The sequence below is a fragment of the Pygocentrus nattereri genome, chromosome 15 (genome assembly GCF_015220715.1).
Source record: "Pygocentrus nattereri isolate fPygNat1 chromosome 15, fPygNat1.pri, whole genome shotgun sequence".
NCBI lineage: Eukaryota > Metazoa > Chordata > Actinopteri > Characiformes > Serrasalmidae > Pygocentrus > Pygocentrus nattereri.
This window is the reverse complement of record NC_051225.1, coordinates 4,235,172-4,262,729: the sequence shown is the minus strand read 5'-3', so window position 1 is coordinate 4,262,729 and position 27,558 is coordinate 4,235,172. Positions and strand designations below refer to the sequence as shown.

The 27,558-nt window shown below is 42.0% G+C and overlaps 2 protein-coding genes across 4 annotated transcripts in view; both read right to left on the bottom strand.

Moving 5' to 3' along the window:
- Window positions 1-5,841, bottom strand: part of kdm4b (lysine (K)-specific demethylase 4B) — an 84,368-nt gene extending 78,527 nt beyond the window's left edge. The window contains exons 1-2 of the mRNA XM_017683964.2: window positions 5,707-5,841; window positions 1,447-1,750 (exon numbers count right to left, since the gene is read on the bottom strand). Coding sequence (XP_017539453.1) covers window positions 1,447-1,731 — 285 coding nt within the window. The 5' untranslated portion in view covers window positions 1,732-1,750; window positions 5,707-5,841. The remainder of the gene's footprint in view (window positions 1-1,446; window positions 1,751-5,706) is intronic.
- Window positions 5,842-11,897: 6,056 nt separating this feature from the next.
- uhrf1 (ubiquitin-like with PHD and ring finger domains 1) lies at window positions 11,898-26,959 on the bottom strand. Of its 3 annotated transcripts, none has more exons than XM_017720741.2 (17): window positions 26,724-26,959; window positions 25,043-25,205; window positions 23,502-23,753; window positions 22,740-22,891; window positions 21,897-22,112; window positions 21,215-21,330; window positions 20,328-20,514; window positions 18,890-19,013; window positions 18,631-18,738; window positions 18,419-18,523; window positions 18,134-18,240; window positions 16,450-16,612; window positions 15,208-15,345; window positions 14,909-15,026; window positions 14,418-14,575; window positions 13,418-13,516; window positions 11,898-13,021 (listed from the first exon to the last, which is right to left on the bottom strand). In XM_017720741.2, the coding sequence occupies exons 2-17, from the start codon at window positions 25,193-25,195 to the stop codon at window positions 12,875-12,877; spliced, it is 2,343 nt and encodes a 780-aa protein (XP_017576230.1). In that variant the 5' UTR covers window positions 25,196-25,205; window positions 26,724-26,959; the 3' UTR covers window positions 11,898-12,874. The 3 variants fall into 3 exon arrangements, with proteins under 3 accessions (XP_017576230.1, XP_037401054.1, XP_017576228.1); XM_037545157.1 differs by having other exon boundaries at window positions 26,719-26,738; XM_017720739.2 differs by lacking the exon at window positions 26,724-26,959 and adding an exon at window positions 25,506-25,631.
- Between the last annotated feature and the right edge of the window lie 599 nt (window positions 26,960-27,558).

Below are 27,558 nucleotides of genomic sequence, written 5' to 3'. Positions count from 1 at the left end.
GGTCGGCTACGTAAAATGACAGAGCAGGGTCAGCGGACGCTGAGGGGCATAGTGCGCAGAGGTCACCGACTTTCTGCAGAGTCAATCACTACAGACCTCCAAACTTCATGTGGCCTTCAGATCAGCTCAAGAACAGCGTAGAGAGCTTCATGGAGTGGGTTTCCATGGCCGAGCAGCTGCATCCAAGCCTTACATCACCAAGTGCAATGCAAAGCGTGGAATGCAGTGGTGTAAAGCGCCGCCTCTGGACTCTAGAGCAGTGGAGACGTGTTCTCTGGAGTGACGTCACGCTTCTGATGGACAAGTCTGGGTTTGGTGGTTGCGAGACGGTACTTGTCTGACTGCATTGTGCCAAGTGTAAAGTTTGGTGGAGGGGGGATTATGGTGTGGGGGTGTTTATCAGGAGTTGGGCTCGGCCCCTTAGTTCCAGTGAAAGGAACTCTTAAAGCTTCAGCACCAAGAGATTTTGGACAATTTCATGCTCCCAACTTTGTGGGAACAGTTTGGGGACGGCCCCTTCCTGTTCCAACATGACTGCACACCAGTGCACAAAGCAGGTCCATAAAGACACAGATGAGCCAGTTTGGTGTGGAAGAACTTGACTGGCCTGCACAGAGTCCTGACCTCAACCTGATTGAACACCTTTGGGATGAATCAGAGTGGAGACTGTGAACCAGGCCTTCTCGTCCAACATCAGTGTCTGACCTCGCAAATGCGCTTCAGGAAAAACAGTCAAAAATTCTCAAAAACACACTCCTAACCCTTGTGGAAAGCCTTCCCAGAAGAGTTGGAGCTGTTATAGCTGCAAAGAGTGTTCCGACATGGGATGTCACTCACAGTTCATATGCGTGTGAAGGCAGATGAGCGAATACTTTTGACAATATAGTGTATATCGTCTTACATATACAGTCACAGTAACAAAACCATCCTGTTTAGTTCTAAAGGATAAGATTAGACTGAAGAATAAGCAGAGAGACACTGCTAAACTAAGAAGGCCTTACAGTAACGATTAAATCATCAATATTAAACTCTGAATGCAACAGGAAGATGACGAAGTGACTATAAAAGTTGTTTTATAAGATTCTCAAAATCTCAAAGGCTCAAAATATCTGTCTTTGCATTGCTTTGTCTGGACTTGTTTATCATCTGTAGAATACTTTAAGTTCTTGTAGAAGCAGCTACAGAAATAAAAATACTATTAGTAGTAGTAGTATTAATAATAATTTTTAATAATCATAATAAGAAGAAGAAGAAGAAGAAGAAAAGAAGAAGAAGAATAACAACAACAACTACAATAAGGCCACAGCGCTGCACACCCGAGCGCTTTCCTTTCCCTGAAGCACCTGGATTGACTCAAATCCATTATGAAAAGGCCTAAACACCGCAGTCCTCTGCGAATCATTTCAATCTTTTAAATGTTTAAATCAAAAGAAAACATGCGGATACCTTGGCCAGGCCGGTGCGGTGAGCTCCCTGGGACTCCATGTATGTAATATACTTCTCAAAGTCCTGGAATTCCTCCATGGTTGGTCTGAAGGTCATGATCTTGTGCGCAGAGTTTGCCGCCGGTGGAGGTGCAGGGGCTGGAGCAGGATCTGCAGACGCTGGTCCCTCCGGTGGCTGCGAGTTCAGCTCTGCAGCCTCAGAAGTCAGATTGGGAGCCGGGTCCTGCTCCGGCGCCGCAGGCTCCTGTGGGTCCATGGACTCATCCGTACTGTTTTCTACTGACATAGCTGCAGGTAGGCTAATGCTAAAGAAAGAAAGACAGAAAGATTGAATTATACACTGAATTATAAGCTGCACTTATTTATTGTACTGCACTCTGTACTGTAGTTTATTGTATTGTATCTTACTGTTATTGTATTGCTTTGAATGGCACAGAGTTCTGCGTTCAACTCAGTTTCTTTTTCTCTCGGTGTCTCCAGTGACATTTGTATCTAGCAGTATCTGAGCTCAGGACTGTCTTTCTCTCTAACCTACTGGTAACTAGCAAAGATACTTTCTCTAGATAGACAAAGCACTTCTTGTAAGTCGCTCTGGATAAGAGCGTCTGCTAAATGCTATAAATGTAAATGTAAGAAAGACAGAAAGAAAGACGCAAAAAATGGAATACATGAGCTACAAAACTAGCCCTAGAGATACTGAGCACTAGGGTTAACCCCTATTGTTATTATGATTATTATTAATAATAATAATAGTACTAGTAGTATACTAATATTGAATTATTGATTGGATTTTCTACATTTTCTGACTAAGTATACATTAATATCAACTACAAACAATAGTGAATTATTTACTACTTCTTCTTCTTCTTCTTCTTCTTAATATTATTATTATTATTATTATTATTGATGGTCACTTTCTTTTATAATACTGATGCAAATATTAAACCATCAGTACCGACCGATGCAGATATCAATGCCTATGTCTTTTAAAACGACCTATTTTTTTTATTGGCACACCTCAATTAGAGAAGCTCCACCCTTTTTTGAACAAAAATCTGTATAATTAAATTAAGACAAACAGTCATTCAGAGTGGACTGGTGTGAAATGCTCCATTCTGAACAGTGGTGATGATAGGAGCCAGACGTCTGGAAAGTTTAACGCCTCTATAAACCTCCCTCATAAAAAGTTATGGCATGGAAGTGTTGTGAATACACCGCCTGATATCTGTTCTATAGCCGTTTTCAGAAGGTTCCGCCTTAATCACTGATTTTTCTAACTACAACCTTAATGCAGAGCATTGTAAACAAAAACAGTCCCCAAAGGAAGCTTCCTTTCCCAGATTTACCCCTGATTCTTACAACCCCCTCTTAAACACACCAGAGCTGGTGAGTGTCTTTACAATGGACCGTTTCTCATTAAAACACACGACCCCAGAGGCGGTGAACTGTGGTTCAGGAGGGCCAGAGTGCAGCACAGGTGATTCTCCTGCTCTAAATCACTGGTTTTAGAACAGAGGGGTAAAGTACATCACCAACTGTGCCAGATGCCAGCCCTCCAGTATGAGCGCATAGTCTTGCTCTTGGCTGTTCCTGAACCTGCTCATGTTTGTGAGTTTCTCAGCAAAGCCTCATTTCACAACAAACAACCCTGAATTACTTTATTTACGTCCAAGTGATAGAATTATGCATTTTGAAAAATTGGTGGGGTTCCCCTTTCAGGTGAGCATCTAAAAGTAGGCTATGATCCTAAAACTAATCACTCTACTACCCCACAGGAAGAACTAGACAGCCACCAACATCAAATACACCAAGTGTATTATTATTATTATGATGATTATTATTATTATTATTATCATTATTAAAGAATCACAGTATGTCATCATCTTAACTGCATAACTTAAAGAGCTCACATCAAAGAAAACATTCCCTTTTACGAAGTAAAAGAGTTTAATGTGTCATGTAAACATTGCTAGAGTTTTAAAATGTACCACTCACTCCTGTCTATACAGCAGATACATGGAAACTATGCAGCAAAAACAGCCTGTTAACTTAGTGTAATTCTTTGTTTTAGTGATGTCACACATTTGCCTATTCAGCCCACGACTGTGAAGCTATAAGTAGTGTTTCAGCCCAGACTGCTTCTTTAATGAGGCACAACACCAGCTATCCAATCAGCTCTGTTCTATTTACATATATACAGTCTTAAAGGCGCAGTAACACAAACAGCCCGTTTCGTTTCAAGAGATAAAGAGAGGTTTGGGATGCATAAACGCACACATAAGTGGACCTCAGGGAAAACAATGGGATACTGGCCCTTTAAATTTGAATCTATGGGTCTGTCTGCCTTTACAAAACAGAAGCACTACTAAACGTCAGCGCACAAACCCAGCCAGCTAAAGCTTCATGCGCAAACTTTACAAAAGGTGTTCGCAATAAAAGACCTAAGCAGGTAAAAACTGACTAAAACACAAACACACTGCATTCTGCTGCTCTGCTGCCTATGTGGAACTCCCAGCTCACAGCAGGCTGTAGGTTTCTTTCGTTTTCATTTCCATAAAGCCAGTCATGAACGCCCAGAGATATTTGCCTAACTAAATAAAGTAAAGCGGTAAACCGGAACGCCGTGAGGAGGAGAGTGCTTCAATATGAAGCTGGCGAGTTAACACCTACATTTTGACAAGCTAGCCATACAGTCAGCAGCTTTAAAGGGGAACTCCACCGATTTCTCAAAATTTCTGCTTAATTAAATGGCAAACATGTCAACAAAATCATTCCGAAGGGTTTGGTGTGAAATGCTTTGATCTAGAGAGCAGTTTAACGCCTAGAATGTCTCTCACATAAAGTTATATCATGAAATGGATATTAATATGCCGCTTGATGTCTGAGACACTGTTTTACAGTAGTTTTGATCAATTGTTTGATGTAAAACATTTTAATTCATACTGGAAGAATGCAAGAAGGGTGATCTAAGGCAGTGTTTGTGAGCTCTGGTCCTGAAGACCCACTGCCCTGCATATTTAGTGCTTCCCTTGCTTAAAGCATCTTCAACCCAGAGCTGAGCTCAATCGGATCAGGTGTGTTGAGCGCAGGGAAAACACCAACAAGTGCAGGACCGTGGGTCTTCAGGACCACTGTTGACAGACACGGCCCTAAGGCAAAGCAGCCCACCAGAGAAAAACATTTATTTACTTATTTCAGATTTTCCTCTAGAAAAACTCGTGTAGGTCGACTGGTGGTTTTGGATAGCAAATAAAATGGCTTTATTTGTGTAGTAGACATCAAGACCCCTGGATCCCATCACCATCGCTGTGGACAGATCAGAGTCTGTACGTTTCTCTACAAACGAACCTGACTTTGTTTACAGCTCAGCCACTGAATCGTGCGGAAATTTTGAAAAGTCGGTGGAGCTCCCCTTTAAAGGCTTTACTATACCCTCACACCTGCCACAGTGAAAATGCTACCAAACGTGTTCAAAACGAGCAGGGAACGTCTTAAACGTGCCATTTCTACTTTTACATGTCCACTTTCTATGCCTACACTCAGTAAAACCGCCTGCTAATCAGGATTAATAACAAGCAGACAGGCAAAAACAAAGGTTGCACGCTAACGCTAAGCTAGCCAAACGGCTAACTATATGGCTACTAAGACTACTTTCTACCGTTACAGCCACTGAGTTTAACACAAAAAGTCTGAGGACGAACAAACAGGCAGAGCCCCAAAAACGACACGCTGTACGCGGACCAGCGAGGCTTTAAATGGCCACGAAGCTGAAGTCAGCTTCTTATTCGCCAGCTTCTTGTTCGAATTTTCCCGTTCCACCTTAAATGGCGCAGCAGGCCGTTGCAGAACGAGGCGCGAGGATGAAACTGCCGCACCATTTAAGGTGGAACGGGGGAATTCGGAAAAGAAGCTGGCGAATAGGAAGCCAACTTCAGCCTCGTTAAATGGCCTTTGTGCACGAAGCCAACAGCAGCGGCTCTGCTGCTCTTCTGGACGCAGCGTGTTACAGTTTGACGCGGATTATTAAAGCACCGCGGTGTAAAACCATCTACGTGGAGACATGTACGCGAGAATAATGAGTTTGTACAGCAGATGTGCTGGTTTTTTTGACGTTCTCTCTTCCTGCCTGCTGCCCTCCTCCTCCATACAAAAAAAACTCAGTCAACAACATGTCCGACGACGACTGTCTGCACATTTCACCACAAAATACGGCGCAAATGCAGATGTAACCGGCCGCATGAGAATGGTTTAGCGCTTTTACCTCCTGCGTTTGGATTCTGCCGCTTCTGCAAGCCTGTCCTTTCAGGAGTTTCCGTTATTTTCGTTATCTTCAAAAAATATTTCAAAAAAAAAAGATCGGTTACAGCTCCATGGCTGAACGCTGAAGGGGGGGAGATGTACCGCCCATTGCAGAGCGACGCGCTCTCTAATTGGCCGGCGCGCACGCGTAAGAATGAAAGGAGCGAGTTCTGATTGGTCGACCGGTGTGATGGATGATCCGCTACGCCAATCACGTTGCGCGTATGCTGTCTGGCGTAGGCGTCACACGTACGTACGACGGAGCACGTCCGTGATGGAGAGTTTCTTGTGTTATGGCGATAATGACGATTTTTTAAAAATTAATTATGAAAAATAGAAATATATATTGTCATACATAGTTATATGTAGCAATATGCTTGAACACATGAATGACATAAAATAAAGATAAAAGTAAACAAATAAAATAAACAATTACAAAACATTGTTTTTATGTGTTGTATGTAATTAGTTGTTATTATTATAACTACAAATTATTATAAATGAATGTTTTACGTTTTTCTTTTATAATGAAGACAGCGCATGACTGAGGTGTCCTTGAGCAAGACACCTAACCCCCAACTGCTCCCTGGGTGCTCCAGACAGGTGTGCTCACTGCCCCCTAGTGTGTGTGTGTGTGTGTGTGTGTGTGTGTGCGCGCGCTCACTAGAGTGTATGTGGTGTTTCACTGCAGGGATGGATTAAATGCGGAGATGAAATTTCCCCATTGTGGGACTAATAAGGGTCAACTTATTTATAGGTTATTATTATTATTATTATTATTATTATTACAAATGGACTTTTTTTACTTTTCTTTGCTTATTTTGCTTAGTGTTGGGGGCAGTTGTGGGTTGGAGGTTAGGGATCTGGCCCTGTGACCAGAAGGTTGCCGGTTCAATCCCCAGGGCCGACAGTCCATGACTGAGGTGTCCTTGAGCAAGACACCTAACCCCCAATTGCTCCCCGGGCGCCGTGGATAGGGTTGCCCACCACTCTGGGCAAGTGTGCTCACTGCCCCCTAGTGTGTGTGTTCACTAGTGTGCATGTGGTGTTTCACTTCATGGATGGGTCAAATGCAGAGGTGGAATTTCCCCAGTTGTGGGATCAAAAAATAATCACTTAATTAATTAATTTTGTGATGTATATTTACTATAGTGGATAATAGTTCTGAATACTGATGGCATTTGAAACAGAACATAATTAAGATTAAGTGACCCTTATTAGTCCCACAACGGGGAAATTTCACCTCCGCATTTAACCCATCCATGAAGTGAAACACCACATACACTCTAGTGAGCACACTGTGAGTGGTGGGCAGCCCAATCCGCAGCGCCTGGGGAGCAGTTGGGGGTTAGGTGTCTTGCTCAAGGACACCTCAGTCACACACTGTCAGCTCAGGGGATCGAATCGGCGACCTTCTGGTCCCAGAGCCGGTTCCCTAACCTGCAGCCCACGACTGCCCCATCAGTTATGATGAAGGGAAATAACTGGATGATGAGGACAGGTAATTATAAAACTGATAATTGACAGCGAAGAAGATGAAACGATAAGTTAAAACAGAAGTGAACTTGTTCTTTGGGCATTTCGTTCTGCTGTGTATTTACATCCGTTTCAGTTTTGTATTCAAATTCACATTCAAATGAGCTTTATTGGCACAACCGTCTTCAGGACCCTCGGCCTCATTGTCCAATATCTTCCTAAATGTGTTCTTGAGAAAAGTGCCAACGAAACGTCTGCGTCAGATTCGTGACGGGTTCTTAAAGCGCAGAACTGGTCTCACCTTTGTGCTCTTGAGTGCGTAGATTCTGTTCTTACCTGAGAACAAACGCCCAAATGAGGAAACCCTGGTAACCATCAGGATCTCAGGGAAAACATTTCCAGAGAACGTTTGGTGAACGAGGCCCAATGTAGCCGAGGTATACAGACTTCAAAGCTGAACAAACCAAATGCAAATATAGATTCAATGAGAATAAATATGATCATAATCCCCGCTGAGGAAAAAAAAAAACATACAACCCATTATGTGTTTCTGCTGGTTCCTGATGGTTTTGTAATGTGTTTTGTCTTTTTTTATGGATTGATATCACAACGTAAATGGTTTAAACAGGTGAACAACAAACAATTCTAAATGCACTTGGTTTCCTAGTGGGATCTAAAGGTGTTCTACAGGAAACTAGTGGTCTCTGTTAGAAACCATTCAGTCAATTCCCATTAGAAGTCCATGGACCCTCACAAAGCAGGTACTATTTGGGTGGTGGATCATTCTCAGCACTGCAGTAACACCGACGTGGTGGTGGTGGTGTGTTATTGTGTGTTGTGCTGGTCTGAGTGGATCAGACAAAGCAGTGCTGCTGGAGATTTTAAACACATCAGTGTCTCTGCTGGACTAAGAATAGTCCACCAACCAAAAAAACCCAGCCAACAGCGTCCTGTGACCACTGATGAGCTGTCGTCTCTGACTTTACATCTACAAGGTGGACCGACAAGGTTGGAGTGTCTATTAGAGTGGACAGTGAGTGGACACAGTGTTTAAAAACTCCAGCTGCACTGCTGTGTCTGATCTACTCAGACTAGCACAACACCCACTAACACGCCACCACCACGTCAGTGTTACTGCAGTGCTGAGAATGATCCACCACCCAAATAGCACCTGCTCTGTGAGGGTCCATGGGGGTCCTGACCACTGAAGAACAGGGTAACAGAGTATCAGAGAAACAGATGGACTACAGTCTGTAACTGTAGAACTACAGAGTGCAGCTATACAGTAAGTGGAGCTGATAAGATGGACAATGAGTGTAGAAACAAGGAGGTGGTCAGAACGTTTCACCTACCTTCACTATTTGTTTTTCCACTCATGGAAATTCATTTATGGAATTTATTCGTTTTTCAGACATTTTCCATCAGAATTAAACAGGCTATTATTGTTATTGTGTGGTTGGTTAGTGTAGTGGTTAACACCTCTGCCTTCTACGCTGTAGACTGGGGTTCAGTCCCCCACCAGGGCAAGCACCCTACACTATACCAATAAGGGTCCTTGGGCAAGACTCCTAACACCACCTTAGCACCTTACATGTGTAAAATGATCAAACTGTAAGTCGCTCTGGATAAGAGCGTCAGCCAAATGCTGTAAATATATTGCACCTTTCATTTATATTAGATGCATCATTCTGATTGTCCTGTATTGAGCCCCATTCAGAAAGCGGTGTGTGTTGAAAAGCTCCTTCACTTCAGTGTAAATGGACTAAAAAAGTAATGAACTGTTTTTGACGAATATTCAAATTTCAACAGTGTGATGATTCACAAAACTGTGCTTTATAGTGGCCCAATCAAAAGTCCCACTCTAGTCACAATCTCATATAAGCTATAACACAAACAACCTGATTAAATGCTGGATTGTTACATCCCTAGAAAATGCATTGGTTTTCATGACATCACGCATTCATCCATCCATCCATCCATCCATTTTCTAAGCCGCTTCTCTCTCAGGGTCACGGGGTTCACGCATTCAAAACAGCTTATTGTCCACACGTGGAGCGTGGGCTGGAAAGAAAACGGCATTTTAAAATCTTGATGTTTATACAGTACATTCAAGCTCTTTGTTTGAAAAGAAAGCAAGGAAAAGAAACGGCTTTCTCTTATAAGGACTGTTTATGTCAGGGGTGCACAACAGATCAGAGTAATGAGGTGTGTTGGAGCAGGTACCCCACCAAACTGAGCTGGACAGGGGCCGCCCTGCTCTACACTCAACAGCAGCAAGTGCGTTTACATGCACTCAATAGTCCAATCATAACCGGATTTCTGTAGTTGTCTGATTATTCAAATGGCCACATAAACTTCACACTTCAGTTTCTTCGAACAGAGTAAGGTCTAGAAATCTGATAAAGAGGCTGGATTTTAGCTCAGTAATCAGTCAGTGGGGCAGTCTTGGGCCGGACCACTGTTACCAGACACTGCTGGTGGTTTCGGTGTCCTGTACATGTTAGAATGTTTTCCTGCTTTAACACAAGCCAAATCGTGCTCTGCTATTGCCTTGTTTTGCAATGAACCATGCAAAGAAACCTTTTAGCATAAAAATGGTTCTTTGTGTCTATATAGAACCACTATCTTTAGTAAAGAAGCCTGGAAGAACCAGCTTTCTACAGAGTGTATTAGTGATCCTGAAGGTCAGTGCTGGCCAGTCAGTTCTCAGCCTTTCTACTCCAACTCGCCTGATCCTAACGAGCTCATGAAGGTGCCCTTCTTGAGCTGAAGCGGGAGAAACGGCAAAAACCACGTACTACACTGACGGAAGCACAACTACAGCATGTGGTTGGACCACAGACTGTTTGGACACGGCTGGGAAGACACCAGAACAGATGTGTCCAACTGCGTTCCTTAGCATTTTCTCTGAATTCCACTCTGAAAAGTCTTTCCGACAAGCTGAGGAGTTGATTCAGGTGTGGTTAATGAGGAGGGACACTGAAGTCTGCAGTGACACCCCTGCACTAAAACATGGAGAGCAGGGGGCTTCCAGGACCACTGCAGCAGTCTGTCTGCCCTGCACAGGTTCACGCCTTTTCCTCCTCCAACACACCTGAGCCCAGATGGAGTCGATGCACTTTGATTCAATTCATCTCCTCCAGACACGCTGCCTTCATGACCATGTCCAGAGTTAAAAGTGGAATTCCACCAAATTTTTTATTTCCACATAAGTGGATAAGATGTGAACAGAATCATCCAGAGTGGTTTGGTGTGAAACGCTGTTCTAGAGAAACTTACTGAGTCAGAATTGCTCACAGTGGTCGTGATGGGAACCAGACGTCTGAAGAGTTTAATGGAGAAGCCTCATTCAATCCTTCTGCTTCCGAACCGTAGATCTCATTTCCACCTTTTCATTCGACAGCCGAACACCAAAAAGACAGTTTTAGTTAAATGCCAAGTTAGAGAGATGTTTTTAGATGCTTCTTAGAAGCGAGCACTGAGCTCATCTTTTAAAATCTGATGTTTTCTTATAGGAGTCTAAATACTTATAACTTCTCGTTTGACTGGTTAACTTTACCATCTGTCTAAAGCACTTTGAGCAGCCACCAGCATTAAAAATTGCTAAAATTATTAACAACAACAACAACAACAACAACAACAACAACAACAACAACAACAACAACAACAACAACAACAACAACAACAACAACAACAACAACAACAACAACAACAACAACAACAACAACAACAACAACAACAACAACAACAACAACAACAACAACAACAACAACAACAACAACAACAACAACAACAACAACAACAACAACAACAACAACAACAACAACAACAACAACAACAACAACAACAACAACAACAACAACAACAACAACAACAACAACAACAACAACAACAACAACAACAACAACAACAACAACAACAACAACAACCTCCTCCTCCTCTCTGAAAGCTCCCTCAGAGGGTCACTACATGAAATGGTTGGGGTGTGGTGCGTGAGTTTTATGCTAGTTTGGAGAGGCTTTGGGCCAAAACGTGCATTTAAAATCCATTCAAGGCAGAGGTTCCCACAGAAAACAGCAAGTTTCACTTCAAAGAACTTCCACATCAAACCACTCTGAATAACTTCGCTTACATCTGAACCCCTGAAGTTCACAGGAATTTGAAAACTACAATGGAATTCCTCCTTAACGAAACTCCAGTCTTTCTGGTTTCCTTGGTTTGGCCTGACCCAGTAGCCACATGCAAGTCGGCTCTGCTGATATAGTGAAGGTAAGAGACAGAGGAGGTAGATACAGGTAGAGATGGAGCCTCAGGTGGGCTGCACCTACAATTTGAGTAGGCAGTGGATGAATTCAGAGGGAGAAAACATCAACGTAAAAGGCGGATAAGCATCACAACTACAAGAGGAGGGGGGGGGGGTGGGAGGGAAAAAAGTGTTCCATATAAAAGGAATGTTTATTGAAAAATACCGCACTCAAACAGTGCAAGAAAATAGCACCTACAACTACGCAAAACGGCTAAATACAAGTGCTAAAAATATACAATTTCAATTTCAGAATATACACTTCCAGTCTATGCAATATTAGAAATAATTGAGGTATAAACAACAAAAAACTCCTGCAGCCTTAGGCTTTTATTTAGCAAATATTGTGATAAACTAAGAACAAAAACTAAGAATTTCACTGAGCATATTTATTTAAAAAAAGAAACAATTAAATTCAATTTAATTAAATATTTACTGAACAGCACACTGTGGTCATTTGATCCAGAGATTGTTTCCCACTGAAACCCATTGCAGGAGAGTCAGGGGAGACCAGATTGCATAACGGACAAAGAAAAAAAAAAAAAAAAAAATCAGTAATAATGTATTACAACGACGTGGAATTTCTAAGCACATACAGTAGTTAGAAAGCAAAGCTAAGACAGTCATATGCGATAAGATTTTATATATACGGTGATACATATAAAAATAGCTCATTAAATTGAGTTAATCACCAATGAAAAAAGGTACAAGACGTTTTAGAGATCTAAACGGAGTCGAATTGTACTGTTAGTTCTAACATTTAACCATTTTAAACTTTGTCTTTTTTTTTCTTAAAGGGGTCCTGATGCCAGTGCATACCTACATACCTGCTAACAACATATGTCCACTTATCCCTGGCAAAGACGAAGAAGAAAAAAAAACATTTTGCTGGAAGCAAATAGTGCAGTTGTGCGTAGCTGAAAGTTTTTCAAAAAAAACAAACAAAAAAAAAAAAAAAACGATGTGCTGGTGCAGAGTACAATTAGGGCAGTACATTTCCTAAAAATGAAGCTCCTACACCTAAAAAACAAAAAAACAAACAAAAACAAAAACACGCCACTAAGATTCTATTATCATATTTACCTGTAAATACAAAGGCTGTAATGTGGGGTGAACTGTTTACCTGACTAGAACCGAGAGGCAGAATTAAAAGCAGATCAGATTATATATGAGTACAGCACCAACAGAATCAGACCGAACTAATTAACGGCTGGGTCTGCGATTTCTCCTACACCCTGATTAAGTTGTAACGTTTGTTCAAATATATTAAAAGTGAATTCTGCTTCAGTTCTGTTGATTTCAGTCTCGATGCACTGCTCTTATTAGTTCATTGCCGGTCCCCCGCGAGTCATCACCGGCCGCTGCTGTACCCGGGGAAGAGCTGGGTCAGGATGGCTTGAAGGGCCTTGTTCACTGTCATTTGGTAGTTTTTGCCAAGGTCGTGTCGGCAAGCCGGGCAGGTGTACACCTCTGCTTTGAAGGATCGCTGAAGACATTCCTTTAAAAATCAAATGGCACACAACTTTAGAACAATAAATGACTGAATTTGGAGAAACATTTAGACTTCATTGAAGTAAAACAGTTATCAGGATGTCCCACAGGTATCTTCAATGTAACACTGTATAATTTAACAGTATAATGCCAATTTAAGAACAAATTTGAGTGAGGATGCCAACTCTGAAGTGGCACACCTTTACTGATTGTCCATATATGTAAGGTGACCGAAGGTGATGTAAAAAAAAAATAAAAAAAGTTCATACATACACACATCCTAAAATCTAAAGCCACATACAATCCAATTAAACATTAAAAGCTGTGAAATTAATTTGACAACTGAACACTAAGCAGCCCTGCAGTCACCCTGGGGTCACCACTGTTTGCGTCTCCGACTCACCCTGCAGACGTTGTGTTGGCACTCTGTGGTGACGGGCTGATAAACAACTTCTTGGCAGCAGATACACAAGAAAATTTCCTCCACTTTGTTCAAGAATCGCTGCAGGAACACAAAAGCTGGTTAGTGACCAGGGTTCAGCTCACAGTACTAGTGCACTTCCAGAGCCAGTGATTGAACCCCATTTCACCCCTCACTGCTACTGCTTAGAAGAAGCTGGTGAATATCAGGTTTCAGCTTCATATCACTGAAGAATTATGGGGGGGGGGGGTTGGTGATAAATAACTGCCCCCCCCCTTTGAAGGCGTATGATCCCTAAATGTAACTAAAGCCCAGCAGTGAGGAGCTGAACTTTCCCCTCCTCTGCTGTCACTGCAGGTTGGCAGGGTCGCCCACAGAGCAGCGCAGGTAGCTGTTAATGAAGTGATGCTCTTTTTATTTGAGGGTCTCATTTCAGAGGGAAGATCTCAACCACTGCCCTGTAACTCTGTTCCAAGGGGAAAAGGTGATATTCGAAAACAAGGAATAGGGGGTAAAAGTAGGAAACGGGATTGGGCCTTAGGCAGGTGCAGTTTCTGAAAAGCACAGATCTGCATAAGGCATTAAGGCAGATTAGTTCAAGGTTGTAAAAGTAACAGATGTCTTTATTTAAAAATGTACAAACTCACCAAACCTGCCAGAGGACCTTAAAGTACTGCCCCTTTTCTTTTATTTAAATTAAACAAATTTTGTATCATTATCCTGAGGCTTTATGCCTATTTGGCTTTTAACAGTTGCTCTGTTCAAACCCCAATGATCAAAATACTGGCATTCCTTATTAACATGGCTTAATTTGTAGTGATTAATTTAGATTTTCCAACCCTGCAGGAGAGTCTTCTTTAGAGAGTCTTCTGGATTTCTTTAGTTTTGGGGTAATGTTTGATCAGACTTTGACAAAATGAGCTCATACTGGCAAGAAACGGAAGCTTTTTGTGACGTGCAACTGGCTATAAGAACTACATACTGGTCCGAGGCTTAGAGATGCCATGGCTTCATCCCAGAGTTTCTTATTGAGCTCATCTTCCTTGATTAAGGCTTTCTGCTCTTTGGTCAGCTTGTAGGCCTCCACTTTGATCTTCTTGGGTGTGTTCTTGGACGGTGAGCGTTTCTCCTCTTCCTCAACTGAAGAAGGCATAACATCAAATTAGATGCAAAGCCAGATTTAAAATATAGACAACAGTATGAATTATAGCAACACCACCAATATAAAAGATCAACAACTTCAAATGGGAGGTGGCAAAAAGAGTTCTTGGATGATGCCACTAAACATTTTTTGCTTCTCTACAGAACCCCTCAATAGCTGATTCCTTAAAGACCAACCAGACCAAGAACCTTTTAAGAAAAGTGGTGCTTGTACAGAAAACAAGCCATTAAAGTCAGTCAGTATGTGCTATTAGAACAGCAGCAATGCCAATTAATTTACAGTCTTAAGAGGTTTAAGAAGTGTGCACTTGCCTGTCTGAGATTTTCTCTTCCTCTTGCCCTTTGTAGGCGTTTCAGTCATCTCTTCTTCATTCTTATTCTCCTTTTCCTTCTCCTTAGCAGCCACAGCTTCCAGATAGCCTTCAGGATACTGCAGACAGAGAATAGTTTAACATGGTGCTGCAGAACAAGTGGCTAAAGATGCTGAAGATGCATCCAAACGGTCACATTCGTGTTCTCTGCATTTGCTCATGTTGAGAGAGCCCTGCAGCAAAAGAGACTCTGGACATTGTATATATGCACACACTATAGCGCAAGTGAAGACGCATTACCTGCATGGTTAGGCCGAGCTTTTTAATACGCTCTTTGCCGTCTCGGGTCCACGGTGCTGGTTCGTCGTCGTTTCTTTTGAGCAGGTATCTCCAAACCAGGAAACCGGACTTGCCCTTCTCTGGCCAGTACTTCACCACCTGGAAATTAAAATAATTCACAGAATTACGGAGGAGAGACACACAGCTATACACAACTGTTTGCATGCCCCGGTCAAATGATGTGCTTTGTTGAGTGAAGCTTGGTTAAATACATCCTCAACAGAGAACACACTTCTGTATGTTTTAATGCACACTTGCTGTTTGTTAATAAACTGGGGGTATAAATAATTAAATATATAAAGTAAGAGGTTTGTGCAAAAATTATGGCACAATTTCAGTTTCATGTAAACTCAACTCGGCAAACTAACAAGATGTGCAGTAAAATTTGCAGAGAAAATGACTTAAGTTTGTTCCTGAAGAGGATAGATAAACAAACAAACAAACAAACAAACAAACAAACAAACAAACAAACAAACAAACAAACAAACAAGTAAATAAACAATATCATTTGATCAGGGGTGTTGAGACATACAAGACCTATCAGTAGCTTTATTTGAAGCAGTTCTTTGTAGATGGTAAGTAAACTTAACAGATTATCAGCAACACAACATAGTGAGGTAGCAGCAGCGAAGCATCTGAACACATTGAGGTAAACATCTTAATGTAAGGAACATCAACAGAACATCAAGTAGATGTAAATGTTATTTCCATTACACAAAACCTAACCTTACCAACTTTATCCAAAGTCTGACCTTCACCCTGCCCCTAATCCTACCCCTCATATGTTTTTGACATTACTGAGAGTCCGTCGAGTGTTTGGTCCTTTTTAGATGAAACAAAGTGTCACCAAGTCTCCATTAAAAGGACATTTCAGTGCAGTGTTAAAAAATAAAAAGGATATATAAAAATGACAGACTATACCGTAACCAAGATCTACTTCTAACATGAACTTTGAACCATGAAGTGATGGTAGTATTCAATGTTGATTAACAATTTCTGTACTGCCATATCAGCGTTAGAGACACACTTCTCTTTTCCTGCCTGCTCTGTAAACAAAGACCATATTGATAAGCTGCATAGCCCTTTATGCCAACATAATACAAGCGGTTACTCACCTGTGCAGCGTCCTAGTTAGGTAAGTACAATGAAACTCCGTCCTTTTAATATGCAGCACCCATGCCAGACATGCCATTACACACTCACCTTGTAAATGCCATCATATCTGTTCCCATCTTCAGGACAGTATCTGCTGTGCTTCCGACCCTTGGAGCTTCGCACCACTCTTACAGGTTTTCCCGCCTTCCAGTCTCTGGCCTCTGCCCCATCCTTCTCGTTCACCGGTGCATTGCAGTTCAAAGCCAGCGCCCTGCAACACCAACCCAGCAACAACAAGACAATCAGAACGGCAGCAGGACTTAAAGGAACACTCAATTTTTCAACCTAATCTCCTTGTACTACTTTTTGACTCCTTGCATTTCCGTCCCGTTATTTTGAACATTTGCTATTGTGTACTCGTCTGGTCTATGTAGTGCACTACATGTCATGCGTGTCTGCTCCAAGTAAGATATTCCCTCAGATGTCTAACACACTTCACTCCGAAAGGATTCCGATTCCGTACAGCTCACCTGTAGCATTCAGCCAGTTCAGTGACTGCCCACAGGCTTCCATTAGAAGTATTTTAAGTCAGCAGCTTTACTGTTCATTTACCAAGTAACCAGGGATACCATGGCACTGCGAGATATATATATATATATATATATATATATATATATATATATATATATATATATATATATATATATATATATATATATATATATACATATATATACATATATATATATATACACATATATATACATATATATATACACACACACACACACACACACACACATATACATACATACATACATACATACACACCCCTTGTACTACTTTGAGATTCACTTGAATATTCTGTAGTAACTCTTGCTAGAACAAGGCAATCTGAACAAAACATGTGCAACGTGCTTCTCCATATACGCAGCTTCGCACAAGCTGGAATGTCATGACATTTAACCTCTCTAATGCTTCCCGACGCATCCAGGAACATGGAGCACCGCACCGAAATGTGTCTGGCAGAAAACAGATATCACTTCCAGCATTGCATGTAGCGCAATCAAATTAGACATGCGTCAAAAGGTATGTAGCTCAATTTTTAGCTCAGATTGCTGAATCCTAACGGGAGTTTCAACAGAACGTTCAGGGCCTCTTTCGAGTGAATCTCCCTGTATTATAATAAGCAAAAAAAAGTTATATCATCAGTTTGGCCCAGAAAAAGCCAAAAGCAGCTAATTAAATACTATTAAAAATTAGTTAGACCACTTAGAAACTTTAAAATACTTTGGCTTAATAAATAAATCAATCAATCAATCAATCAGAAACACACCCACACACCAAATAAACTAGCTCACTTCCATGTCTTGCAATCACTTACCCATTCAGAGTACAAAATAACGTGTATGTGGCAATTTTGTCCTCACAAAAAATATTAAAACACAAAATGGGGCATTTCGTGGACAAAAAAGGCACAAACTTAGAACATCCATGAGTGATTTAATCATATAGCAGAAATCTTGCAAATTAATCAGTTTCACTCAAAAGAAAAGGCCATCTATGAAAAGGCAAAAAGGGAGCAGTGTTGGCTGCGTTTCACAGCTATTTATTATGTTTATGAGTTAATTCATATCAATTTATTACATTTATAAAGTTATACATGCCATGTTTTTCACCCTTTGCCCCCAATAATTCCCAACATTGCCCTCCTTGTGAACCACTTCAGTATTTTAACTAACACTATTACTAATTAAAAGTGCCTATAGGCCGTTTCCTAGCCGTTACTGACCTGTTCATGTTGGTGAGTTTCTGATCACAGGACTGTTCGGCTGTTCTCTTGTTACCAGATAGATCTCGACCGCCGGAGCCCGTGTATGTGAACTCATTGCCATCATCCTGAAATGTATTAACAGTGTAGGAAATCACTTATTAAAAGTAGTAACCAAAAAACCATGTTCATTTTCAGCAACACATGCGTAAATGGATTTGAGTGAAATCTAAAGAGGCAGAGGGACACAAGCTTCCCCTGTATACAAAATATTTATTAACATCAGGAATAATAACAGCAGCATACCACATCATCCTCATAGCCTCCAGCCAGCACTAGAGAGTAGGCACCATCGTTGCTTCTTCCATGGATACCGGCCACATGTGGCCTGTGGACTCCAGATTCACTCACCTGTTGTGACAAATCGGTTATTTGTTATTAAAACGTACACCAAAAGGACGAAACCGAATCCTTAAGTATGTATTATGTTGCACTAATACATGGAATCAACAGCTCACCTGCACTCTAAACTTCCACAGCGTACCCACAGGCACTCCCGGCACAGGCCCATAGTGGTTGGAGGGAACGATGGTGCACTGTTTGGTGCGCCCAACACAGGCCATACCCTGACAGACAGACAGAGCAGAGGAACCCAGGGATTAAAAGGCACATCAGGTCAAATAAAGCCAACGTCGCGGGTTGCGCTGTGGCTGTTAGCCATGTGTCTGCAGCTGTAAAAAGAGAAAGCTACCAAAAATTCAATTTCTGAATACACACCTTCCCCCAGTCTCTTTGGCTGGATGAGCTGGCAGATGCCATCTTTGCTTTCTTCTTGCTCTCCTTCAGCTTCTCTCCCGCCAGAACGACCTCACTTGCATCATTCCGGCACTCTGGGCAGTACCTGCGCATCAGAGAAATACAACTTGGATTATGTACTTAGAACGACACTCAAACCTCCCATTTCCGAGTGAACCTATACAGCCAGACAAGATCTTTACTGATCCCGGAGGGAAACTGCTAAAGGACACTGCCCATGTTCACCAATACGGTTGCGCTCAGTTTCAAAGGAACGATTCACAGAAAAGTTAGACTGAACATCAAGTAAGTTCTAGCAAGTTCCAACAAGGTGATTCAGGAAAAATTCATCCAATTTCAAAATGACTTTTCACTTGTAAATCAGTACAGATCAATGCAGTGAACTGCAAATGAGTGCTCAGTATGAACCTCCTCGGACGACATCAACACCATAGTCAAATTCATCCCGTACTGGACTGAGCAGGTCAGGCGTCGCTGCACTCACGGCTCTTTCAGTAAGATTTCGGAGATCATCCGGGGCGAATGATCGATATCTGACATTAGACTCAGTTACTTTAGTTAGAAAGGCCTTGGAGTTCCAGTGCAAAACTAAAGAAGCCAAAACATATTTGTGTCTAATCAGCTATGTTTGCCATAAGGACAAAACTTTCCAGGTGATTATTTCTTTAAGTGACATTTCTATTGCTTTTGGATCGTGTGGTTGGAACTAACTGTTGCATGGTTTTAACTCCAGTCTTGGGACCCACCACCCTGCAGATTTTCAGGTATTCTCTGCCCTTGACACACCTGACAGCTCACAAAAGGCTTGATAATTAACTCATGCCTCACAAGGCAGGATTTATGGATTTATAGTTGGCTGGCTAATTTTGTTGGATCTAAACCTGGATATTCAGTCTCAACGGATGATTTTTTCCTAGGATTCGCTGCCACGGTAACTTCGACTGCAGACCTAACCAGTTCCAGGGCAGGTCAAGTTCTTGGACCAGCGATCATAGGAAGCATCTCGCTTTTAAAGCAAGCCCTACAACATCCTAATAATAATAATGAGCAATTACTACTTCAAATTCAGCTTCGCTCTTTACTCTCAAATGCTTTACATTCTACATGTTTACAAAATTACTTGCTGCTTGGCTGTTCATCTTAAAGCTTGTAAGGATCAATGACAGCTTTGGTATCCAAACCTGGGCTGCTAGTCTTCAAAACCGAGATAACAGCCGTTCTCTTCGTCAGAGTCAAGTTTGGCCCCTTGTCTCTCTTGACCTTGCTTTGTGAGACTATGTGAGAGTTGTTGAAACAGTGCAGGGCAGTGGGCGCCCAGGACTGGAGTTGGAAAAACACTAATATATCAATTCTGACAAGAACCAGTAACAAATCATAATTAATAACTACTAAATCTCACCAGTCTTCGTCATCTGGGATGGTGGTGAGAGGCGGATTGAGGCAATAAGTGTGGAAGGCCATATCACACTCGTCACACAGTAACTGCTTGTCCGGGTCCTGCTTCACGCCACAGATGTGGCAGTTACACCAGCGGCAGTTCTTCTTCGGGTCATCTTTGCAATGCTTACATTCCGGGCCGTTGGATCCTGAACACAGACACAGAATAATTACATTAAACTGACATTTGTCTACATTTAGAGCCACAGAGAATCAGTGATTAATGCTCAAGACCTTTGTATAAATTATAGTTTACATTTATTTCACGAAATTCGCCAGGTAGGCACACCTGTCTATACCATTGAATCTACAGAAATATAATCTGCTTAGTTTCATTTCAATTAAGGCTGTTTAGTCCAAATAACTGCTCTTCCCATTTGAAGCATTTCAAAAAGAATCTCGTTTTAAAACCACATCTCCCAGAGCTACTCAAGACAACTTAAAAGGTCAGAAAGCAAAAATGAACTCTGGATTAAACACTTTGTACATGCCAAAGGACTTACATCAAAAATGTAAACACACCACACCACACACTTCTGAAGATCTCTGATCACCGTGGAAATTTCAATTAGATTCAAGATAATCGCTACAGTTATTTAAAAATTAAAATAAAAAAAAAAAAAAAAAAAAAAAAAAAAGGAACCAAAATAGGAACATTTGTGACTCCGGGCATCAATCATATTTCTTTCAAAATGTCAAAACTTTGCACAGCAATTTTTTTCCCCTCCAACCTGGACCAAACAATCCATAAGGAACCAGGTCATGTGCGACATCACCTGGAGACATCTAATGCGAATAAAGTCACCAACACACTAAAATTCACCACCCAGAACTCTTTGAAAAACTCACTCTTCAAAGGGCTGTCAGAAGCAGCCGCAGATCCGTCGGAGTTCCCAGGCTCCTCGATCTTGTAGATCTCATTAACGAACATGATCCGGCAGTCATTGAGAGAGTCGCCGGCATCCCTGCAGTACAGTCACCAGCATGAGCATCACGCATCCCATTTTAATTTAAGCTTTCTTTAGTGATCTTCAGTGGAACCGTTTCTAATTTGTTGTCTAAGAAAGCGATTGGTCAAAATACTGAGCATTCAGACGAGACTAGATCAAATTTGTTGAACAAAAGCAGACGTTAGACTAACGTTGATCTGGCAAAAACAACAACAACAAAAAAAAAAGAAAAAGAAAAAACATTTTTATTTTGCATCTGGGGGGAAAAAGTTTTTTTTTTTAATTGTATGTTTGAAAATCAATTTAAACGGCTGTTTAAGACCAAAACATGAAGTTATTATATAATAATGTCAATGAGTAAACATCCAATCAGCTACTTGGCTATTATGCAGTTACTACAACCCGGTTGTTTTTACAAGCTCTCTAACTGGTAGGATTACAGATCGTACCAAATCACATTGGAAAAAACTAAATTTAGTGCAATACTTTAGCATACGCCCACCCTACCCTAAACACATAACTAGGCTGGTAGATCTGCAGATCTGTTAAAAATACTCTTAAATTTAATACATTCAACCTACCCAAGTAGTATTTTGCCAAAAATCTCTCGCTGGGTGCGCGTCTCTCTCTTCCTCTGGATCTGAGCGTCGTACCAGTAGCCCCGCTCTTTAGGCTCGTCAGGGTTGTAGTTCACCATGACGATCATGCCCTGCTCCAGCTGGTGCCACTGGTACACGGTGCGGGCTCGAGGACGCACGTCCTTAGCAGACAGCTGCACCACCCCATTCTCTGGGTAACTGCAGAGAACATAAAAAACCCTCCAACATCTCAGAGAGTTCCTTAAAATGTCTGATCTGTGCAATTTCCTATTTCAAATCACTTCAACTTCTTTACACATAGTACTTTACCTCTAATCTGCAGCACCCATATTCCACTTTTTTTACATTTCAATTGACCCCTTTAACACTTAACATTTGCGTGGTTTTACACAGAAAAGACAATTCATTTTTACACGATCAATCTTCAACCTGGGTTTATCCTTTAGATGTAAACAGGCTGTTGCCACGCCTTTAAGACTGCTGCTGTTCCCAAAAAAATGCCCAACACAAATGAAAATGTTTCATGACCAACACAAATGCCCAAATACGCTTTGAATAAAACCTCTAACTTTCATTTCAAAGATTTTTTTTGCATTCTCCTGTAACCGTACCATTTTTTGAGATGCTCGTTTTTCTTTAGAGTCTAAGTAAATATTGTCTGTTCCAACTGACCCAGCTCTCATCTCCAAAGCGAGAAATTTAGTCTTCCTTTACGCTTCTGCTACTAAACATTATTTTATTACTGAGCCCATTTCCAAGTCAAATCAGTTTATGTACAATCATGATAAAAAATTTTCACTTATAAAATTAAGAGAATAAGCTCACTCTTCATATTTGATGTGGTAGCGAATCTCCTCCTCGCCATCGGTTTCCATGCTTCCTTCTTCGCTGCTTTTTGGAGTCTTTGAGACGTTCACGATCTTGGCCTCAAACCAAGCCCCCATGTTCAAGTCCCGAGCATCCACAAACTCGTTTATCTGTGAGAAATACAGTCAATAACAATATTACACAAACCCACAAAAGCGATCACCAGACTCATTTGCCTACTCATACAGCAAAACATGACATTTCCAATGTAGGAAAACATTGTCCACGTGCTGTGACTGAAAACACAAACAGAGGACCATTTTCCTGAACAATGAGATAAAGGGCAGCTCATGTATAGCAGAAAACAGTACTGCAGTCAAAATGTAAAGAACGTGAATACAATTCATTAGTATATCTGGACATAAGGGAGTAAATAAACAGACCAGCAGTTCTGTCAAAGCGCTTATAATGCTTTAATAAACCTTGCAAGTTAGACCATTAGTGTTTTGAATAAGACCGTATTGACTTTCAAGCCATTATTCCCCTTCTCCACTTTCCATTAGCTCCAAACAGAGGAAAGTTTAAATGCAGCGGAAAAGACGGACATCAGCAAAAGTCCCCTCCCTGTGGTTAACTGAATAATCGATCATTAATCCTTACTCAAGTAGAGAGCTTAAAAAACAAATTCTATCTATAATTACGATGACTGGACACAAACATCAAGATTAAGGACAACCGCTGAGCAGGAAGACCAAAAAGAAGCCGCACAGTAAGGCTCACCTTATAAAACCCAAAGCCAGGATCAATGAGATCCACCTGAGCCGAGGTTCCGGCGCTCTGGCCTTCGCACTCTCCGTGAGTGGAGCTCTTATCCGACTCGCTCTGACCAGAGCCGCAACCTGAGTCCGAGTCCGACAGCTCTCCCTCCTTGTCCTTAGGCAGAGACACGGGGGGCATAGTCTGCCGCACGAGCAGCTGAACGATGTCATTCAGTCCCACGTTGTAGTCGAAAATGGTGTGGCCATCTTCCATCTGCAACAGAAAATAAATAAGATCAACTCCGTGGTTCACTTCATAACTCATAAGCAATACATTTAAGTTCAACACGATTTCTAATTCCGAGGTTGACATTTGATTTTCAATATTTGTGTATCAAGCAGCAAGATGCAAGATTTAGGGGATTTGGAGACCTCTCTGGTCGAACTTTGTAACTGCACAGAACATGCACAAAACCACTTTGTAATACAGGTTGTTCCTCAGAGCCTTTCCCCACATGAATCTGATGACTGAGCTCATTGAAAGCATTCGAAACGCAGTCAAAACTTGACGTTTATCTAGACTTGAGAGAATTAACTATAAGAGTCCTGCAAAATCCAACCCAACACCTAACTTAAAAAAAAAAACAAAAAAAAAAAACCGCCACAATTCATAACACCAATTTCCAAATATCTTGATTAGAGCTACAGATTACCTTGGGCCAGGTAAATAATGGTTTTCTAAACTAAATGTTTCAGCACCTGCCATCTAACAAAGTATTCCCCAAAAACCAGAACCTCTAGAATTCATAACCAACTTCATGGAAGACCAAAGAAAAAAATAAATAAAACCCAAAACACACCAAAGTTCACCACTAGACTGCATTTATTTATTTATTTTTTTCACCGCCCTATATGACACACCGAAAAAAAGAACCGTTAGAAAGTTTTATTATGACCAAGTCGAATAAAATTGAGAAAGTCCAGTCATTTGATCAAAAGTGCGAAGCACAAGCCCCACCTCCTCCTCAGCCACGGCTCTCTGGCAGGCTGCACCCACACGCCTAGTTTCTGACTGACAGTGGTTTCCACTAAAGACGCCAACCGCTTGGTAGATAATGAGTTTCATTTTGATATGCCGTTTTAAAAGTACACTTTCAAGTACTGTCCTGAAACTGTATCAATCTTATGCATTCACTACATGCACGCTGTATAAGGAATTGGAGCACAGTCACGCAACGACTGGATAAACTCACGGTTGGCGCTCCAGCTTTTGAATACAGCAAGTTTCAACTTTAAAGAGTGAAACAATGGAAGGGGGAAAAAAAAAACCTCCAATACTGTAGCGATTAAAACTACTTCCAAGTATTCACAGAAGCAAAAACAGAAGTGATCCATCACACACGGCACATAAAACTATACTGCCCTATAATAACTGCATACATGTACACAGAGCTAGTTGAAGTAAGTTAAGACTCAAATCCGTCAAACTTCCTAAACTCACAAGGACGACACTTAACCACGGCATATTGAGACATCACGATACACCCATACATTCTGACAAACCTGTTTGCCTCTGTAGAACAGCCTCTGCCTCTCGGGTTCCACGTGGAACAGCTCCATGATCTTGATCCTCAAGTCATCCACCTTGGTCAGCTTCGACAAGGAGTCGACCCGGTGGGTCTCCTTGCCGTCCATAGTGCGCACCTGGATCCACATGGTAGCAGCTCTACAATACAAGAAGGGGAGATCAGGTAACAGTCATTCCCCAGATCATCAGAGACTAAATATGCAAACAACTTAACAAAAAACGTTCAGCAAGAAAGAAAAATCTATGGTTCTTTTTAGAACCCAGAGATCATCTGACTGATGGAGAAAGGGTCTATGTGGAAACATAGAGCACGTTTTAAAAAAACATTCTATGTAGCACCAAAAATGGTTCTGCTTTTGTTACAATATCAAGCTTATAAAAGTATAGTAGCCATTTTTGGGGCTATAGAGAACCATTTTCAAAAAGGTTCTAGGTTACCGTATACAAGACATTCTGGAGAACCATTTCACCACTGTTGTGAACCGTTTAAAGGTTCTTTAAGTGTTCATGGTTCTATACAGAGCAAAGGCATTTTTAAAGAGACTGGATGCACAACAAACTAAGCTGGGCAGAAAGTTGACTGCACAGGTAAACAAGCTTTGTTGACACCTTTTCTCAGCCAAGCCCCTCCTGTGTGTGCGGAAATGCGGACAGGCGCCGCCCTCCGGCTTCCAGAGGTATTGCAGAAGTGAAAACAACCTCACCAGATAAATGTCTGGTCCAAGACCAGGAGAAGCCGAACATGTTAACCTCTGATATCAAAATAGTTCAGCTATTTTACTTTGCAGAGCCAGCATGTACACAACCCCACGACTCTAATGCAAATAACAGTATACATCATGACGAGTCTGACTTTGGCCTCCTATACACTCCAGCTCCTTTTTCGAGTTTCCAACGTTCCACCTTAAATAAAGCATGTTAACGCTACATTACTGAGGCGCCAGAACGTAACTGCTGCACCATTTAAGGTGGAACGGGAAATCCGAACAAGCCGGCGAATAGGAAGCCAACTTCAGACTAAAAGTATTCGTAAAATATTGCTTTCTGTACGAAAATTGTCTTTATTTGGCCATCGTTGAATAAAAACAGCACCATGACCTCTCTCAACCGCCGAAAAATGAAGCTTAACGTTCAATCGCGAATAGTGACTGGCTGGAAAAGTAGGGGCTCTGGCTTTGTGACTACAGCTCCTCCTCCCAAGTTAAAGCGCGCTAATCATCATTTCCCCTTAAGTTACTATCGAGAGTGGAGAGCCGAGTCCCAGCCCTGACCTGACAGACGCTTTTTCAGCGCTTCGTGTGAAATAAACAAGCCATTTTTTCCCAATAAGCATACAGGTAGCTCCGCTTCATAGATGCCACACTGACGCCCCACACCACGCCAAGCCAGCTGGAAGGCTGACATTAGCTTCACTGAGGAAGACAAAAACACGCTCTGTGTGAAAGAAAGCGCACATTTAACAGATACGGGGGGCGTAAAGGAACTAAAAAGCAACAAGATAGTTGGTTTAAGCACCGGCAACACCTCGAAAACGGCACTTCAGCGAGGGAAAGAAAGGAGAAAACGGGCGAGAAAGTTAACGTTAACAGTACCACCGAGCTTCAGAGACCGCTCCTTTAAATATCGCCAAAGTAAACCCGGGGTAGCCAACCTTACCTCTTTTTTCGCGTCCTCTCGAAAACCGGGTGGGGGAAAGTGAATTTAACTCAATAAAAATGTGCCTGGAGCGGAGAGGCTGCTCTTCATAACCTCCTCTTCATAAACGATTCACTACTCGAATCAATAAAATCGTTCAACAAAGTGTTTCCCCTCCTCAATGGCGCGCAGGTCGCGCTCTCATTGGCTCCCTGGAGTCCGAATCCGCGTGCCGATTGGCCCGAACGCCCGTCAATCAAGCGACTGACCGGAGCTTAGCCTCAGCGCGCGAAATCGAGGTCTCGTGTTAGCGCACGTTTACGCTACAGCTTCCCGCGAGAGTATGCTAATGAGGGTTCTTGGCACACACGGGTAGTGTTTAAAGAGCGGCGAAACGGCGCGGCTTTGTCTGTTTTTACGTTTCGTTGTCGCTTTTAACGCAACGTGAAGCGCATGAAAGGGCCAGACGATGTCTTTTAAGGCGTTTTAAGTTCAGAATGTCCAAATATCTGCCGAGTGCGGGCGACCAAAACGACTAACCCGCCGCCAACCGCCGCGGGTCGCGGTGAAGTGGCGGCGCGTGCTTTGTAGCGATTGGCGGGAAGAGGTGTCACGCGCACACTCTGAGGAGTTGTAAAGTCGTTGAGGCCATAAAGAACCGCCGGAATGGCGGAGTACGTTATTTACGCCTTAGCCTTCACAGAAGCACTCGCCTTCGTCTCAAACGTGGATTCAAACTAACATTTAACGCAAAGCCGTCTGCCTTTTGTGCTTGAGCGGGCCTTCGAGAACGAGCGGACGGTGAAGGCCCAGCAGACAGAGCAGAGCGGCCACACATCCCCGTTAAACGACACAA

Coding starts and splice junctions, on each gene's coding strand:
- uhrf1 (XM_017720739.2), bottom strand. Junction 22,113..22,739: donor TACCACATCAAATATGAAGA/GTGAGCTTATTC, acceptor TGTTCTCTGCAG/TTACCCAGAGAATGGGGTGG. Junction 14,576..14,908: donor GAAGAGAAAATCTCAGACAG/GCAAGTGCACAC, acceptor TGCCTTCTTCAG/TTGAGGAAGAGGAGAAACGC.